The sequence below is a fragment of the Bos mutus genome, chromosome 8 (assembly GCF_027580195.1).
Source record: "Bos mutus isolate GX-2022 chromosome 8, NWIPB_WYAK_1.1, whole genome shotgun sequence".
Lineage (NCBI taxonomy): Eukaryota > Metazoa > Chordata > Mammalia > Artiodactyla > Bovidae > Bos > Bos mutus.
In genome coordinates this window covers 46,897,873-46,916,686 of record NC_091624.1, presented here as the reverse complement: position 1 = coordinate 46,916,686, position 18,814 = coordinate 46,897,873, and the positions used below count along the sequence as shown (strand labels likewise).

Here is an 18,814-nt window from a genome sequence, read left to right as displayed (position 1 = left end):
GTCAGTGACTTTCAGCAATCAGTCCACTAGAGACCACTGCTCGGCAGAGGAGGCTAACAGCAGCATTGTGCAGAGAATGCACCCCTCACAACCAAATAGCTCCCCCAAGTGGCTTTAGCATCTCCCCCAGAGAAAATCCTCCAGACAAGAGGAACAGATTTCTTTTCCAAATTAAATGTGTGACTTTTAACTGTTAATGGTACTGTCAACATGAATACCAGAAAAAGAAAAATTCCACTATAGATACTATCATCTTTAATTTCTTCCGAATGAAATTGAGACTTTTTCCTTACTTTCAAAATGAAGATGCTTATTTTGTGCAATAATCAATTCCCAAGATAAGAAGGAATCAGTTTTTCATTATTTTTTTCCCCAATTTGCCATTTGTTAGGATTTACAATAGTATGCATGCGTACATACTCGGTCATGTCTGACTCTTTGCAACCCCATGGACTAGGAGGGCCTGTCAGGCTCCTCTGTCCACGGGATTTCCCAGGCAAGAATGCTGGAATGGGTTCCCATTCCCTTTTCCAGGGATGTTCCCAACCCAGGGATCAAACCCATTGTCTCCTGTGTCTTCTGCATTAGCAGGTGGATTCTAACCACTGAGCCACCTGGGAATTCACACTCACCCATGCACTGCCTGAGGAAGTCATATTTAAAGATACACACTTTCACCACTTAAATTTAGCACTTTGGACCTGAAATTACTTTCAGCCAGGATTTAAGGAAAACACTTATGAAACTGCTTACCTCTTCTAAAAAAATTTTTAATAGGCTTAGAGAAAGATGCTTTCCAAATTACCAGTTTTTTAAAACTAATACACCTCTTCATCATTTTGTGATTCTGCTGGACAACTAGTGTGTTTTACATGATCTCTTAATCTTTAGAAATTCTGGCTTAGAGTCCTAGACTCAGAGTGTACACCTTTGAGCTACTCTTGGTATTTCCTAGGGTCTATCAGAAACTGAATGCTCATAGCCAGAAGGCAATATATGCTAAGTGACACTTCAAAATTTTTTATTTTTGGTTAGAATTATAACGACTCAGTTTAGAAATTCTGGTATCTCACACTGATTATTAAGGTCTTTAATTTTCAAAATGAAACAAAATTTTATATAAGAAATCCAATTTACCAAATGAATTATTTCAAAAGGGGTTTTCGACAAGTGATAAAATAGATTGAAACCCCTCATCTAAACTCACAGAATTAAGAACTGAAAGAAAGAAAAGGCAAAAATATTATCTGTGGTTTTAGAGACAAAGAACAGAATGAGCAAACATTTCATCCAAGATTTCTGGATGATTTCTATGATGATTCCGTTGGGTACCAGCTGCCTCTGAACACAGATCTGCCTGATGGAGTCATAGGCACACTCCTTGAAAACCACAGAACACTCAAAATGACAATCATCAGGACGGAAATACCTAGAAGAAAACAAGCCAAGGCCAATTACAGCATCTTGGATTTGAATGACTACATGGTCATGTAAGAAACTGTCAATCCAACCAAAAAAAAAATTCTACACAAAACAATTTCTACATATTTACTTGTAAATCTAAAGGCAGAGTGACTAAGTGCCCTAGCAGTCAGGCATCAGCAAAGAGACTTGGTATAAATGAATTAAAAAGTTTATTAGCCATAGAAAAAAAATCGATTCTTTAATTCTCATTAAGTTCCCTGTAAAACAGTAAGCTTGCAGAAAATTTGTTCCTCATGAACAGAAAATCACTATGTTTTTGGTCCAAAATATGTTGGGATTTTTTCCTTTCTTCTTCAGATGACAGACAGATGGATGTAGCCGAATCTATGAACGAGTGTACTTGCCCCAAATGTGCAACATAAATACAGAAGCGATGAACAGAAGACTCATAACCAATACTGGAACAGGGCCCCTGGAAATAAGAAAAGAAGGCATGCTTAGTTTCAGTAGTAATACATTATAATATCTGTAATATTAAAGACTGCCTAGAGGAAAAGGGAGGGGAAAGCACCCAAGATCCATCGAAGAATATAATTTAGATCGTTAAAAAATATTCCAAAAATTATTACTGTGGATATTTTGAGGGTGTGGTGACAGCATTGTGATTATTTAGAAAGGAGGAATCCTTATCTTTTAATAAGACATACTAAAATATACACAGATAAAAGGATCTGTGTTAAAGATACTAGTCTCTCTGATTTCGTGCATTTGATATTTTCCATAATAAAAAGTAATTTAAAAATTTTCCCAAATTCTTTAAGTGCAAATGAGCCAATTATCAAACTATTATTTCAAATTAATAAAGACAACCTTCATTGTCTTACTATAATAAAATAGGCATACAAAGATGAATATCACATTATAAGTCATGAAGTATTTTTAAATATATGATCCCATATGATCAACAAACTCAAGACACAGGTGAAACAAATATTCATCTCATTTCATAAGGAAGAAAAAGTAAGGCTCAGAGAGATTATTACTTGCCTCAGAAAACAGAGCCAGAATGGAAAGGAGGGATATGAACTCAGCTTTTCTGATTCCATACACTGCTCATTTTACTGCTTTAAGGTTCCCATATTTAAGGAACCAAACATTCTAGGCAACATAAAAAGTTTGACTTCTATTAGTTTACCATAAGGAGAAAGCAATGGCAACCCACTCCAGTACTCTTGCCTGGAAAATCCCATGGATGGAGGAGCCTGGTAGGCTGCAGTCCATGGGGTCGCAAAGAGTCGGACACGACTGAGTGACTTCACTTTCACTTTTCACTTTCATGCATTGGAGAAGGAAATGGCAACCCACTCCAGTGTTCTTGCCTGGAGAATCCCAGGGACGGGGGAGCCTGGTGGGCTGCCGTCTATGGGGTCGCACAGAGTCGGACACGACTGAAGCGACTTAGCAGTAGCAGCAGCAGTTTACCATAAAGAAAGGAAGTATCAACAGATTTTACTCATCAGCCCTTCTCTAAATCAAATGTTTTCCAGGTTAAGAATTAGCACATGGGTTTCTTAAAGATAAAATTCCTTGATTTTATACAACCTGTGAATGTTGACTTCAGTCAAAGGTTACGGGCTTCACCTTTTTGACTCTTCTTGCCAACACCAGTTTTGGTAAATTCAAGATGTCACTTCACCTCCCAGATATACCTGGGGGTGGACAAAGACCCCAGGAATCTTTATAATTAAGGCAGTAGAATAACCCAGTGGAACAGCAGGTTAACAGTCAATCTACTAGTGGACAATACTCAATGCACAGGGATCCAAGTCCTTGGTATACCACGTTGTTCTTCCAAAATTTGTACAATTATAAGAGTAAGCAAATTTAAAAGTCCAAAGGAAGACATCATCATCACCATGCACTGGATCACACTCCCTCACTATGGAGCACCGTGACAGCAACATCAGCCAGAGAGCATGAAGCTGAGAGTGCAGCGCTCACAGTCCAGGCGCTAGAGTCTGGAAACCAGCTCTGGCCCTCACAAGCTGTGACTGTGGCCCTGTGATTCACCTTCTCCAAGCCTCAGTTTCCTCATCTGTAAAGTGGGGACAATCATAGCATCTCTCTCATAGGGTTGCTGATCTATTAAATATATTCACACATCAGTCAGGCTGCTAGTAAGCTCCCCGGAAATGCTATCATTATCAACCTGAAAAAATTTCTAACTCCCAGGAAGAGCTAACAAGCTCCAAGATGTGTATCTGTGTCCTTTCACCACAAACCTCTCTGTGTGGTATGACAATACTGTGGTTTATGACACTTCAAAGGAATGGCTTCTATCGCTTCCTGGGAGGACTCACAGCAGCAGCAAGCCCCACTGCACAAGAGCCCAAAGCAAGCATGAGTCAGACTCACCCACGTGAGGACAGCTGCTTTACCACCTCGAGAAGGGTTAAAATGTTGTTCCCAGGATACCCTGAAGAGCAACTAGTTTCAAACTTTCTCTCTGAAATGCTCAGAAAAATTACCTCTATCAAGGACCAGGAGGTTGTCCGTTTGGTGCCAACTCACATATCCCCAACCTCAAGAATTACTTCCTTAAAATAAATTCTCACCTTACAAGTCTTCATTATAACAGAAAAAAAAAAAAAAAATCGATAAATAAAACCAAATCTCAAGAATTTTAGGGAAGTCTTCCTAAATTAAATTTGTGATCCAGGTCAAGCTACTGGTCCAGTTAAACAAACTAACCCAAATAAAGCTGAGTTTTGTCTTCTGCGCTGCCAAACAGGTGGCATGGAATCTAATGGTCAGAAGAGCTGGTTCCATCTCCGGCTGGCTGTTTGTCTTCGACAAGTAGCTTTGCCTCCCTGAACCTGAGCTTCTGAACCTGAGGTGCTATACAAATGAACTCGAGTTGCTGACATTATTCCAATTCCTCATCCACTGAATTTAGTCAGGAAATAGCTGTAAGTCGTATCCATAGGCTTCTCTGGTGACTCAGATGGTAAAGAATCTGCCCACAATGTGCGAGAGCCAGGTTTGATTCCTGGGTCGGGAAGATCCCCAGGTGAAGGGAATGGCAACCCACTCCAGTATTCTTACCTGGAGAATTCCATGGACAGAGGAGCCTGGCAAGCTACAGTCCATGGGGTCGCAAAGAGTCAGACATAACTAACTCTGAGACTTGACTAACACTGAGAGAGAGAGAGTGGTATCCTAGAGTCTACCTGGTCAGAAACCTGTGGGATTAGGTCTGCCATAAGGTACCAGAAAGTGAAGTGAGTAAGGCATGGGGAGCAATTCGAGGCATAAGAACTTGGAAAGTGATAGGGGTTCAATCACCACCCACCAAAGGCAAGGAGGCCTAAGAACTTTTCAGCACAACCTAATGCAGAAACTCCCATTAGGCTGTAATAATATCAGCTTATGCCTCCAGGAGAGCTTTGAAAAATCACCCAGCTCCTATTCAAATGGTTAGTCCTATTTCTCAGTGTGGGACAAGAACAGCAAATGAAGAGCAATTTCATCTAATTAAGCCATTTTCCCTCCAGTTCTCTCTGTTCCCATCATTTATTTTGACAGAGCTGCATGAAGGTGTCCCCTTGCTCTCACTCAATTCATGAACAGATGTCATCCTGAGCCCTAAAGTAACTGGCTGGTACATGAACAAACCAAACCCAGCCCACCTGGCACAAAGAAAGCTGCTGTGTATTATCAATCTCATCAAAGCAAACACCACTGGTGGCAGAGACACAGTGCTGCCGAAAGGCTCTGTGATTCTGGACAGAATCACAGGTCTGCTCCCAAGACTTACACTTTGAGCCCTGGTGAATCCTCTGTGTAGAATCGCCACATCCCCCCAGTGCCCGCTGAGGTCGTACGGCCTGCGCTCCTTGTTCCACAGCTGGCATTCTTCCTGTGAGAGAAAAAAGTATGTTACGAATGGCCTTTTCTTGGAAACCCTTATCAGAGCATTATGACATATGCTACCATTATATTTTTAAAGAACCAAAAAATTAACTTTTTCTTTGCTAATACCTTCCAAAGTTTTGCTTTTATTCCACTGATCATGATAACCATTAATAATTGAGTACCTGCCACAGGCTGATGCATATAATAACCCAGAAACCAATTAAAATTTAAAAATGACTACTTTAAAATCATTTCAAATTACTGTATTTTATACAAAAGAGACAAAAAAAAAACAACCAAAAGCATAAGTTGTAATCCAGGTCTCAAAACAGAGTACACATTTGTTGAAAAATTATTTTGTAGTCTGTTTTCATTATTTTGATATACTGACCATATATCTCAGACAGAGGTAGGATGTGAAAAATGCAGGAAACACCCAACCAGAAACTCGTCCCTCACAAGGGGGATGAAGGCTTGTGAAGTGAACTGTGTGGGGAAGGCAGCCTTAGCACACAGAAGCACCGAAAAGCACTAATGCCACTGACCTAGAAGGAACCAGGGAATCCCTCCCGTCCCCTCCCGGGTCACTGGAAACCCTCCCCAGCAGCTATCCCCTCATATAGCACTCCTCCAGTTCCACTTCTCATCTCCACTCAAGAGTGAGAGTGGGACCACTTGAAAAGAAGTGTGAGGGAGGTCATAAGAAACCTTCTTCAGCCCATTTATCACCAACTTATAAATTCTAGGGAAGGGGAGAGGAAGAGGAGATAGAAAGCTCTGTTTCATCACTGCCCCCCACCATTAACCAAATCCTCAAAATCCTGTTCCAGTTATCTGTGGGCTGCTGGTTCTGGATTTTTGAGAAGATGGGCATACAAAAGTGAACACCCTATCCCCACCATCTCTTCTCACTGTCCTCCAAACTCTGATCCTGCTCCCACCTCACCCTACCATGGACCTAATCCCACACTCTGAATCCAAGAAGCACTGGGAGCCTGCCCTGCTGCGTTGCGCGGAAGAATGGAGTCATGGTTCCAGTGTGGGCTCTGGTAAAAAGAGCTGCGTTCATGTTAGAAATCTAAAACAGTGTCAAACAGTGATTTAGGTGTACTGTACTCAAAAGATTATATTTCAGACATGTTAATTATGGGCCGTGTGGTCAGCTGGGAACTTCCAACTACATTGGTATGACTGTTTCTATGGGAAAAGTGATTGTAAATATAATCACACAAGAATTTATGGACTAATTCATACCCAGAAGATCTTTCACATACAGATACACATCATCTACGTGGTAGAGTAAGTACATGAAATCTGAACAAGATGATAAACCCACTGTGGACCTGACAAGTCTTCACTGAGCCAAGACTGGGACCCATGCGCTTTCTACTACTCCCACTGCCACCCTACTCCAGTTCCTGTCTTCAGCATCCTCATGGAATCAGTCTAGCCCCGCTGAAGATTTCTTACATCTGCTGGCACATAGGACATTTTAATTTTAAACTAAATTTCTTTGGGGTCTATTTTACCCTTTCTTTCTGGCCACTGTGTAACTGCCTCTTCTATGCCCTAACACAATGGTTTTCATAACCATCGTTTAACATACTTTATTCTAACTTGGTGGTCTTCTGGCTGTTCCATGGCATGATTTGCTCCCTTGTCTCTTTTAGGTTTAAAGTCACATGTCACCTACTCTGAACACCCTATCCCTACCCACTTTCTATTCTACACCCAACTTTTCTTCTTGGCCTTACTGCCTGAAATTATCTATCTGCCTCAGCTGTGGTCTCTTACATTGGAATATAGGGTTCAGAGGTCAAACCCTACCTAGCTTCTCCACAGATACAGCCTCGTGACAGGAACAGAGCCTGGCATGCACCCTCAAGTATCCATTTGAACACTTCCTTAATACCCCAGCTAGTCCATCATCTTACTATTCCTGACTCCCATTAATCCTGAACACTGTAGCTTTTATAGCTTTACAGTTTATAATGCATTATTGTTGCTTTTCATCCTAGCAACCTCCTTTTATATGGTAACAACAGAGCAAGGACTCTAACCCTGGCCTGACCTTAAATCCCAGAGTTTCTTCCCCAAGGTACTACCTCTATTACCTCATTCAACATGGAGACAAAATGCAAATCTGGGAGCCATATAATGCATAGCACTATTATTAACTATTAGCTTCAACTTTTTCTTTCAAACTCACAAAAAGGGAACATATTCATAGACAGCCAATATCTATTATATTACACTCATGAAGTAACACTTCAAAGATGACACCAACACCCACAACTTGATAAGCTACATATGTCCTCAGATGTCTGTTTCTCCATTTCACTTGTGCAGCAATTATTTCATTTTTATTAAGTAAATAATTTTGTTATATTTAATAAGTACATGATTTTTTTTTTCCTATAAAAGTTCTCAGATGGCCCAACGTCCTGCCACAATACTACTAATTCTCATTAACTAGACCCATTCCCCAAGGAACTTTACTACCGTACATGTTTTCCATTCCAGTACAAAGAATCTCTGAAACCCAAGGTGGAAACGAGACAGCTCTCCAAGACCAAATAACCTACACCGCAGCTCGACACACTTTCCAGCTGGTCCATCCCTGCCTTGCCTTGAACATCTTGATGACAAGGCACGAGTCAGGATCATCTTAGCATTTCTGACAGTTCCACTAATTTTTTTTTTTTTGCTCTAAGGTGAAATCTGTCTCAGGTGAGTTCATCAGTTTTAGATTTACTTACTGTAGCCAGTAAGAAAAGTCTCATCCCTCGTCACCTCCTTGAGGACAGTTTTCATGTATCTGTTCAAGTTCTTTTCCTCTCTAGATAACAACCCCGCTTCCAAAGGCGGGGAGAGGGGGGCGAAATCTCAAGACTACAGGGTGGTTTGAGTCCTTCCTTCACTCATCAGCTATTGTTTTATGTTAAGACAGAGATAACAGGCAGTTTCTGTCAAAGTCTAACCAAGGAGATAAACATGGAAACACAAATACTATCAGAAGGGCATGAACAAAATGCTTGGGTGTAAAAGAGAAGACTAGCAGCTACTGTTGCCTTTGGAGTTAGGAAGGCCTCTAGTGGAAATAACCTCTGAGCCTAGTCTTCAAGATATACAGAAACTGAGGTGGGGGGCAAGGGCAGGGAAATGGATGTCTAGTGAGTTCAGAAAACAGTAATAAACTCACTGTTGCAATATCATAAAGAGAGATAGAAGAGAATCAGTTAGACTGGAGGAAAAAACAAAACAAAACAACCCACCACAAAGAGTCTTGGTAACCCTCTCCCATCCCCTGCAGTGTTTAAGCAACAAGAAACTAACACCGAAGCTAACCAACAGTGTGACAGAGAATAGGACACATTAGAGTGCAAATTACCTGGAGAGGAGACGAGTTAGGTACAAATTTCTCTAGATGAGAGAAATTGAGGGCTAAACTGAGGCAGTAGAAAATGGAGACGGAAGGTTTTAGTGTGCAATAGAAACGTATTGAATAAAGACTGAGCATTAAAAAAAATCCAAGATGATGCTGAAGTTCTGGCTTTGGGCGAACGAGTTTACAACAGTACCATAAGGACGTAAGGAGACATAATTAGGGGCGGGAGCTGAGGTGAAAGGAGACTGAACTGCGCGTTGAACGAGTCATGTTAGACTGAGTGTGTATGGGACTTCCAGATAGAAATGTGCCAGGTTCAGGTCTAAAGATACCAGTTTAAGGACGTCAGTTTTCTCAATGCTGTGACCTTACTCCAGTTTAACTTTCCCTTTTCAAGAGTGATACTCAAAACTGAACAAAGAAAATGTTGCCTCCCTCTCGAGACATAAAAGACCAAAAACTCCTTACCCATATGGCCACATCACAGGAAGCTCGTTTTGTCCTTATGGATTTTAACATCCCGGGGTCTCCTTCTCAAGACCAACGAATTCTTGGGCCCCATCCCTAGGAGCCCACAGCCGAGAAGTTCGCAAGGATCCTTACCTCTGCCGGACGGTGGATCCCGCTGCCCGGGCCGCCACTGCTTTGCTGGGAGAGCGTCCTGAGGAGCCCACGTTAGTGCCACTGGGGGCCGGGCCAGGCTGCAGAGGAAGACAAGGACAGAGACCGGTGAGCGCCGCCGGACAGCCTCCAGATTCCTGGCCCTGACGGCCGAGACCGGGACACGCATGGGGACGCTGGGGAAGGCAATGAAACTGCGCGAGGCAGGAATCGGGGCGCCTGGGAGAAAGCAGGACAAGGAGGGAGACTGGGGCCACATACCATGTTGAAGACAGGAGGGTGGCAGGGAGCCGAAGTGAACTGCAGAGGAGCGGTAGACCCTCGCAGCCAGAGAAATAATCCAGGTCCCGCCCCGAGACCTGCTGGCAGGGCCCTCGCTGACTCCGGGACGCCTGGGCTGTCCCACGATATGCCTGTAGCAATTCTGCTCTGAGAGAGTTGATGAGCAGCTGTATGGGAATTACAGGCCTCCTGTATTTTTCCCTTGGGCCACAACGTCCTTCCTAGAATCTAGTCTCTACCAATGGGAAGATCTAGCCATGGTCAGACGAGAAATTTCCTCCGGCAGTTACTAGACACCCACAGATTCGCGCTGATGTGGCCTAACCGACGCACGCGCCGCTAGGGCCAGCTGGGAAGCCGGAATAAGGAGCCTGCGAGGAAGCCCTTAAGAGGGCTGGTGGCGCAGGCGTTCCGCGTAGGCGTGGCTTCCTGGCCATGGCGGAGAAGCCGGGCCAAGATGCGGACTCAGATCCTAAGCCAACCGTGCTGTTCCTGCACCCGGACCTGGGCGTAGGCGGCGCCGAGCGACTGGTGCTCGACGCAGCGCTGGCGCTGCAGGCGCGCGGATGTAGCGTGAAGATCTGGACGGCGCACTACGACCCGGGCCACTGCTTCGCTGAGAGCCGTAAGCTGTCGGTGCACTGCGCCGGGGACTGGCTGCCTCGCAGCCTGGGCTGGGGCGGCCGTGGCGCCGCTGTCTGCGCCTACGTGCGCATGATCTTCCTGGCTCTCTACGTGCTGTTCCTTGGCGATGAGGAGTTCGACGTGGTCGTGTGCGACCAGGTGAGGCGGCCGCGCCCGACCCTCGCGGAGCCCGTTTACTCACTCCTGAGAGATACCCGCCCCCCCCGCCCCCCAACTCCAGGACCTCTGCTGACCTCTCTCGATCTGTGGTTTGGAAAGGTGGGAACTGATCTGGAGAGGTTAGAGAGTGGGAGTGACACCATGGAGCTCGAACTTCAGTATGGACATGCTGAAGTGGCAGATTACTTGGCCCCACCCTCAGGAGTTTTCATCCTGGGCCCCTGAGGTGTGCCCCGAAATCTGCATTTTCACTGAATCATCGGGTGATTCTGAAGCATATGGGCCTTGGTGCTCGCTCTAAGAAACGCAAACATTAGAAGCCAGCCTTCAGTCAAGTTTTACTTCTCAGTAACTTGTATGTCTTTCCTATTGGCATTATTCCTGTTGACACTACTTCCAGGCCTCACATACCCCATTATAACTTTCGCTGTCAAGCACTCTGTTCCTCAGTAGTGTAATTTGTTTATAAACACCCGAAGCTCAGCATGTCATGTCCCTGTTAAAACTTTAACATGGCTCCCCGTTAGCCTTTGGAGAAAACTCCAAGCCCTTTACCTGGATCTGGACTCTAGCTATTCTTGACTCTTTTTATGGCTCCCCCCGCCAAAAAAAAAAATTATTTTAAAAAGTAACATTTACTCAGGACTAAAAATTCAAATACCGTGAAAGACTAATGTAAAAACCCCATCCTGGTTCCACTCCCTAAAGACAGACACTGTTAACAGTTTCTATGTGCATTCAGAAATTGTTTGTGGCTGTACTAGCATATGATGTCTGTTTATAGATGCATCTTTTTGTTTATAATTAGGATTATGACACACCTATTATTGGTCAACTTGCTCTTTTTCACCAAAAAGTTTTGCTTAGGACATCCTTATATATCAATATTACAGATTCACTTCATTCTTCACAATGACTGGAAAATTTGCTTTTGTTTGACCGTATCATACTTTATGCATTTTTCTGCTAAAGGACAATAGCAATGTGACCAGTTTTTTTGTGTGAATAAATCAGTTTTGGGTTTTTGGTTTTTGTGTTTTTTTTGGCTGCACTGCACAACATGTAGGATCTAGTTCCCTGACTAGGGATGGAACCCACACCCCCTGCATTGAAAGAGCAATGTCTTGACCACTGGACCACCAGAGAAGTCTCAGTTCAGTGTTGTAATAAACATCCTTATATCTTCATTTTTTTGTGTTTCTGCAGGCGTTGTGTTTGAAATCCATAGGAATAAAACTGGTAGGTCCAAAAGTTGTATGTCTTAAATGACAGTATAACTTGCCAAATTTGCCTTCCAAAGAGGTTGTATCCTTCTAGTCTCCCACAGCGATAGAGCCTCTTACTCTGTGCTCTTGTGCATATTGGCTATTGTAAACTGTTTTAATCTTTGCCAAACTGATAGGTAGAAATGGCATCACGTATTTATCTGTATTTAATTGTTAACTTCTGAGTTACTTTTGTCATCCTTGCTTGTGTGCGGGTTACTTCTTTTTGAGAAACATGGGCATTTACCAAGCAATCCACATGTGTAAAACTAGTCAGTAAGCGTCAGGCAGCTGAGACTGTAGTGGATAAACGAGCTTGGCCGAGCCTGGATTCTAGTTCCATGTCTGCTACTTTCTAAGTAGCTTTGAATAAATCTCTCGATACCCATGAAGCTCACCTTTTTCAGGTGTTAAGTGAACTAGAGATTAAGTGATTTGTAAAGATTACTCAACAGGAAGCAAAGTCTCTAGGGACGATTATGGTTAACATTTCAATAAATACTGAGCACATAGTGTGTGCTAAATTCTTACAGGTTTTACATAACACCACTGTACTTAATAATGACCAAAACTATATTTTTTAAACTATAATTATCACCACCTTACAGAAGAACGCCCACAGAGAGGTAAATTAGTCACACAGCCAGCTAGTAGAGCTGAAATTCAAGCCCTGGCAATCTTGATTCCACTCTGAATTACACTAAACTACTATATAGTTCATTCATTCAGTTCCTTAGGAGGAGGTAGATTCTGGAGTGACTTCAGTGTGGTAGCCACTAGCCCTGGGTGACTATTAAACACTTGAAATGTGGTCAGCCTGAACTGAGATGTACTGTAAGAGTAAAATATACATCTGATTTTAAAGATTTAATGTGAAAAAAGATTAGAATTCTTAACTTGTTAACGATTGATTACATTTGAAGTGATAATACTTTAGAATACATTAAAATTAATTTAACCTTTAAAAAGTTGTTGTGTAGTTACTGGATTTTTTTATTTCCCTTGGACAGTGCTGTTCTAGAGGAAACCACTGGACTTGCAACTTTAAATATTTAGCATTTATCCAGAAAATGTCTCCCAGCCTTCTGTATGCCAGGCGTTGTACTAGGTGAGAGTCTGGGGTAACGCAAAGCAAAATCAGACATTGCCCACAAGGGACTCACAAACAAGGAGGCAGGGCAGGTGCCTGTTCGTTTAATTTGGCTGAAGTTTAGTTGACCAGTCACTTCATCTCCTGATTTTTGCTTTGGCTAGGTGTCTGCCTGTATCCCCGTGTTCAAGCTGGCCAGACGGCGTAAGAAAATCCTGTTTTACTGTCACTTCCCAGATCTGCTTCTCACCAGGAGAGATTCTTTTATTAAACGCCTATACAGGGCCCCAATTGACTGGGTAGAGGAATATACCACAGGCATGGCAGACTGCATCTTGGTCAACAGCCGCTTCACAGCTGCCATTTTCAAGGAAACGTTCAAGTCCCTGTCTCACATAGACCCTGCTGTCCTCTACCCATCTCTGAATATCGTCAGCTTTGATTCTGCTATTCCTGAAAAGCTTGATGACATAGTCCCCCAGGGGAAAAAATTCATATTCCTCTCCATCAACAGATATGAAAGGAAGAAAAATCTGACTTTGGCACTAGAAGCCCTTGTAAAGCTGCGTGGAAGATTGACATCCCAAGATTGGGACAAAGTTCATCTGATCATTGCAGGTGGTTATGATGAGAGAGTCCTGGAGAACGTACAGCACTACCAGGAACTGAAGCAAGTGGTCCAGCAGTCTGACCTAGGTCAGTATGTGACCTTCCTTCGGTCTTGCTCAGACAAACAGAAAATCTCACTCCTCCGAGGCTGCACGTGTGTACTTTACACACCAAGCAATGAGCACTTTGGCATCGTTCCCTTGGAGGCCATGTACATGCAGTGCCCAGTCATTGCTGTTAATTCAGGTGGGCCCTTGGAGTCCGTCGTCCACAGTGTCACAGGATTTCTGTGTGACCCTGACCCAGAACACTTCTCAGAAGCAATAGAAAAGTTTATCCATGAACCTTCCTTAAAAGCCACAATGGGACTGGCTGGAAGAAACCGGGTGAAAGAGAAGTTTTCCCCTGAAGCATTTACTGAACAGCTTTACCAGTATGTCACCAAACTGCTGGTATAATCGTATTTTTTTTTTTTAAATCTTTATGCTGTATTCATTTATATCACATTTGTAGATTATACACCCAGTTTTGAAACCAAAGGAAAAAAACCTAGTATCTAGTACAGAAGAAAATTTTTTTTAATATACTTGAATCTGAGTCACTTTCCTCTACCCTCTACCTCCCAGACTACTTTTTCAGAAAAACAATATTTTTATGCTATAATAATTCTGAGTATTACCATTGGTGATTAAGATATAAATGTGGTACAGTTCCATGTTCAGCACAATATTTTAATTCTGTGTTCTCTAGAGTATTGTTACTCATAAACTTTGAGTCATATTGTGCCTTATTTGGTTTTAATACTTAAAATGTATCATCAAAGTTGATTAATTTGGCTTCATGAGAAGACAATTACTATAGTTCCTAGAATCAGTCCACCTCAGTGTTTGGTGACCTTTGTGTGGAAATTTTTGTTAGTCATACTTTTGCCTGGATCCATAGCAAGAATGCTCTGTGTTTTTTGTTTTTTAAGAAGATGATTTGTGTTTTGCACACAGGTATGTTAATAAAAGATATTTATCATAGGAAGAGAAAAAATACTAGATTTCAGCCTCCGTGATCTGTTGTGTGGTATTAGGAATGTAGACAGCCAAGCCTTAAGTAAAAAACTAGAGTAACTGGATATTGGAATGAATGGCTGTTGTCACGCATGTGGTATGCATTTTGTTTAGGGCAGTGCAGGAGACCTGGGTTTGATCCCTGGGTTGGGAAGATCCCCTGGAGAAGGAAATGGCAAACCACTCAAGTATCCTTGCCTAGAAAATCCCATGGACTGAGGAGCCTGGTGGGGCTGCAATCCTTGGGGTCACAAAGAGTTGGGCACAACTGAACAACTAACAGACTTTTGTTTCCTGGTGTCATCTGAGTCGCTAACTTCATTAATATTTGTGTTTTATTAAGTAAGCACCTACTAAATGTAAGACACTAGTGTTTTTTATCCTTTAAGGCCTAACTCAGATGCCACTGCTGGGAAGCTTTCCTTGACCCTCCACCCAACTCCCAAACTGGAAGCAGCTTTCCCCTTGCACATTTTCTGACCCTCTCATAGCACTTACCAGTCTTAAAGTTAGTTATTTACCTGTTGGTCTAAGTACATATGGGGCTTCCCTGATGGCTCCGTAAAGAATCTGCCTGCCAGTGCAGGTGATGCAGGTTTGATCTTTGGGGCGGGAAGTTCCCCTGGAGAAGGAAATGGCAACCCGGGAAATCCCATGGACAGAGGAGCCTGTGGGCTACAGTCCATGAGGTTGCAAGAGCCAGATACCACCACCACCACCTAAGTACAAATGAACATAAAGCAGTTTTCAGTGTATCTTTAAAGCAAAATTCATTTTTTAAAAATAATAAAGATCACTGGCCAAAGGTTCCACATTAATCAACTCTAAGAGCAAAGACCTGAGAGCCTAATTAACCAATGTGACTTTAGGCAAATTGCTTGATCTCTGGCTCAACTTCTTCATCTGTAAAGTGGAGAAACTAACTTTCCTCATAGGGTTGTGATGAGTTATTATATATATGTAAAGTACTTAAAGTAGTAGTTGGCACAGAGTATGGGCTGTGTAAATGCTAGCTATATTTGCAATTTGGGGATATCAAAATTACTAGAGAAGTTCGCATGGGTTCCTGCTGCACTGCTGTATTGTTCTTTGAGGTTCTTTAGAGGATGGAGTTTCAGGTTGTGATTTGTCGTGTCTGTCTGTATGCCAGAAGTGTTTTAATGAAGTCACTGTACCAACAAGAAGGTCTCTAAAATGAGAGTGTCAGGTTTATTGAGTCTTATGGAATGAGAAGTTCAGTTGAGTTCTCTTCAGTGTTATGAAAGCTTGCCATCTGGTAAAGTAGATCATTCCATCTTCTATGGTTTGGTGCGTGTGTTTCTCAGGGAACAGCAGCCTTTCCAGAAATACCTGATGACTGCACACTGGGCTTAGGAAAGACAGACCCTGTCATGCTCTGAGCCATAACTGATGCTTACCCATTCCAAGCACTAAAACTTTTGCCTCTTTGACCGTTTTTATGCAGATCCTTCAAAAGTGGACTACATGAGTTGTGGGTCTTAAGTTTAACTTCCCTTCATTGTCTTAAGCTGCAGCAGGTGACAGTAAGACCACAGATCTGGAAAGGATGTAGAGCCCAGCCTGAGCTTCCAGCTTCTGGCATATTAACTCCTGCCTCCTGGACCTAGGATGGAGCTTTGCCCATAGGAGGAATATTCACAGCTTCCAGAACTAAGCTGAAGTTAGGGAGCACAGAAGCACGGAAAACTGAAGTAAACTGCCAGGATGTTAACATTAGTAATTCTAACACTTAACTGTGGCCCACATCAGACAGCTCATTTAATCCTGACAGTTCTTTGAGGTTTCGGTACTCTTCCCTTTAGAGATTAGTATGGTCAAGCAGTTGCTTGTGTCACACAGCCTGGAGAGATGAGCAGCGTCTCAAGGCTTGCTGATTCCCAAGTCCAACCACCTTACCGTTCTTCAGTGTACCTCTACCCTGCCCAAGCGCATGTGTGTTGATTCAATCAGAAGTCCTCTACCCTGCTGCAGGCACAGCTGTTCAGGTCCCCAGGTTTAGAAAGGCTTTGTTTGTTACTCATCTTCCCTTTTCAGAGCAGTCTTCTAAGGTGGATATGATTGTCCCTCATTTTGTACACAAGGAAGCTCAGAGAGATGAAAGACTTGCTGAAAGGCACAACTGAAACGTGAGTAGACCGGGATTCGACCCCAATTACCTGATCCATCCCGGATGGCACTATACCAGAATTTCTCAGCCAGCTCTCCTTTGACAGCCATAAATATCATATGACTGTTAATACTTTATAAAACTCAGAATAAGTACAGCATTCCTTGATTCAAAGCAAAGCTGGGAGACAGGATACTCTGTCTTCAGATTAGTGCTCTGAACCTAAAAGAGGTACTGGCATCCCACATGCTCCCCATTGCCCTGTTGCCAACCCCGTGAGGAATCCTGCTCAGTAGCCCTCACTGCGTAACACTGGGTCATTCAAAGTCCTAGTGGAGTTATCAGGGTCATTTACTTTGACAAAGTGAAATTCAAGCTGATGTAACTCAAAAGATTTTGGGTTTTTTGGTTTTTTAATATTTTTTTATTTATTTGCTTGTGTCGGGTCTTAGTTTCATGATGCGGGATATTTCCTTGCAAGGGCACAGACTAGCTAGTTGTGGACTCCAGAGCGCTTTGGCTTCAATAGTTAAAACATGAACTTAGTTGCTCCATAGCACGTGGGCTCTTAGTTCCCCAACCAGGAATTGAACCCAGATCCTGTGCATTGCAAGGCAGATTCTCAACCACTGAACCACCAGAGAGGTCACTCAAAGGGTTTTAAGAGTTGGGTGTTTGAAAGAATCCATGCCAGAAAATACTGTCATGCCCGCCCCCTGCTCCCCAAACCTAGGTAAACTGGAGATGGGAGACAAAAGTTTCTTTCTCATGCACTCTCTTTCAAAGAGGTGACTGTTATCCCATGTCAGCTCATTCCCATACGCACGTGGATGCAGCTCTTGACCCCTGTTGCCCTTCATGGGTCTCCACCAGTTAGCTCAGATTCTGTACACACACACACACACACACACACGCAAGTTGGAGGTGGGGGTCGAGGCATGTACATAGAAAAGATATCCACTCGGTCAGCTAAGGGGGAGCAGTATTGTGGTTCTTCCTGTATAGAAAGGATCTAATGACTAATGATACTGAAGTCCTGTTTGGGAAGGCTTTAGAGTTGGCAGGGCTCTTTTTTTTTTTTTTTTTGTAAGTTTATTTATTTTAATTGGAAGCTAATTATAGAACATGGAAAAATAAGATTTAAGATGCTTAATTATAGAGTATTCGTGTTCTTAAGAATACTGTGTTGATGGGGTTAGGTTGTGGCAGAGCTCTTTTCAGCATCACTCCAGGTAATTATTGTAGCCATGCTCACTGTGGAAAAGCTGAGGCTTACAGCTATGAAGCCCTGGACCAGGTCGAGAATTCTTTCAGTTGTACTATGGATGCCTCATCAATAAATGCGTTGCTACCTTCTCACCAGCCCAGTATGCCAGTTTCACTGTCTTCTTCCTTAAAGAAAATGAGGCACTTGTACACTCCTTGCCCTGCCTTCTGCTCATCCCCTATCCCTGTTGATCATCAGCCCTTCTCCCTCCACCTCGGCCAACATCACTGTTGTGTGACCTCCTTTCTTTGCATTTTCAGGTCCCAGAATCAAGTCCACTCAGAGCTGACCAAGACCCCAGAAATCACCCAACCTAATGTGGTCTTCCATGGGTGGTAATACAGGCCCACAGAGCACAGGACCTGCCTGAAGTCACACAGGGACCGTTGAAGGCCTCCTCTGAGTTCATTTGGAAGTGCCTCACGCCACCTCTACTGTCGGAAGCCCCTTATCTCAGGCCACTTTGAGCTCCTTACTCCTTCATTCCTAACCTCAGTCCCCTGCAGCTGTATCCCCAACAGCCAGTGAGGGTGCCACCGTCCAGACACTAGTGCTCTCGTTCCTGCTAGCTGAGGGGTGGGGGGCTCAGCTAGTGACAGCCGTCCTCTGATTAAACAGGAGCCCTTGAGAGTGGGGATAGGCAGGGATTTTACCGTGCTGACTCTGAGCCAAGTGGCTGCTGGAGCCAGCGCTCTGTCCTTGCCCAGAGGATGGGGATTGGGTGGAGCTCACAGTAAGGGTGAACCAGTCTTGTGATCCAGAAACAGGACCACAAGCAAGTGCTGACTGTTTTGTAGGAAGCACTATCACTAGGCCAGCCACTGATGTCTTTTGAGACAAATAACAGCCTAGATGTGTTTCGGGGATTGTGTGTATGTATGTGTGTATCTGTGTGTGTTGGGGTTTGGTGGGGGCTTGTGGGGGGACAGGCATAGCATAATTGTGATTTACCTTTGTGACCT

At 43.3% G+C, this 18,814-nt stretch overlaps 2 protein-coding genes across 2 annotated transcripts; one reads left to right on the top strand and one right to left on the bottom strand.

Moving 5' to 3' along the window:
• Positions 1-1,633: 1,633 nt before the first annotated feature.
• Positions 1,634-9,769, bottom strand: SEC61B (SEC61 translocon subunit beta). The gene is made up of 4 exons (XM_005897026.3): positions 9,611-9,769; positions 9,332-9,429; positions 5,243-5,344; positions 1,634-1,897 (listed from the first exon to the last, which is right to left on the bottom strand). The coding sequence occupies exons 1-4, from the start codon at positions 9,611-9,613 to the stop codon at positions 1,810-1,812; spliced, it is 291 nt and encodes a 96-aa protein (XP_005897088.1). The 5' UTR covers positions 9,614-9,769; the 3' UTR covers positions 1,634-1,809.
• Positions 9,770-9,976: 207 nt separating this feature from the next.
• Positions 9,977-17,947, top strand: ALG2 (ALG2 alpha-1,3/1,6-mannosyltransferase). The gene is made up of 2 exons (XM_070375553.1): positions 9,977-10,414; positions 12,955-17,947. Exons 1-2 carry the CDS (start codon positions 10,067-10,069, stop codon positions 13,855-13,857), a joined length of 1,251 nt encoding a protein of 416 aa, XP_070231654.1. The 5' UTR covers positions 9,977-10,066; the 3' UTR covers positions 13,858-17,947.
• Positions 17,948-18,814: the final 867 nt, after the last annotated feature.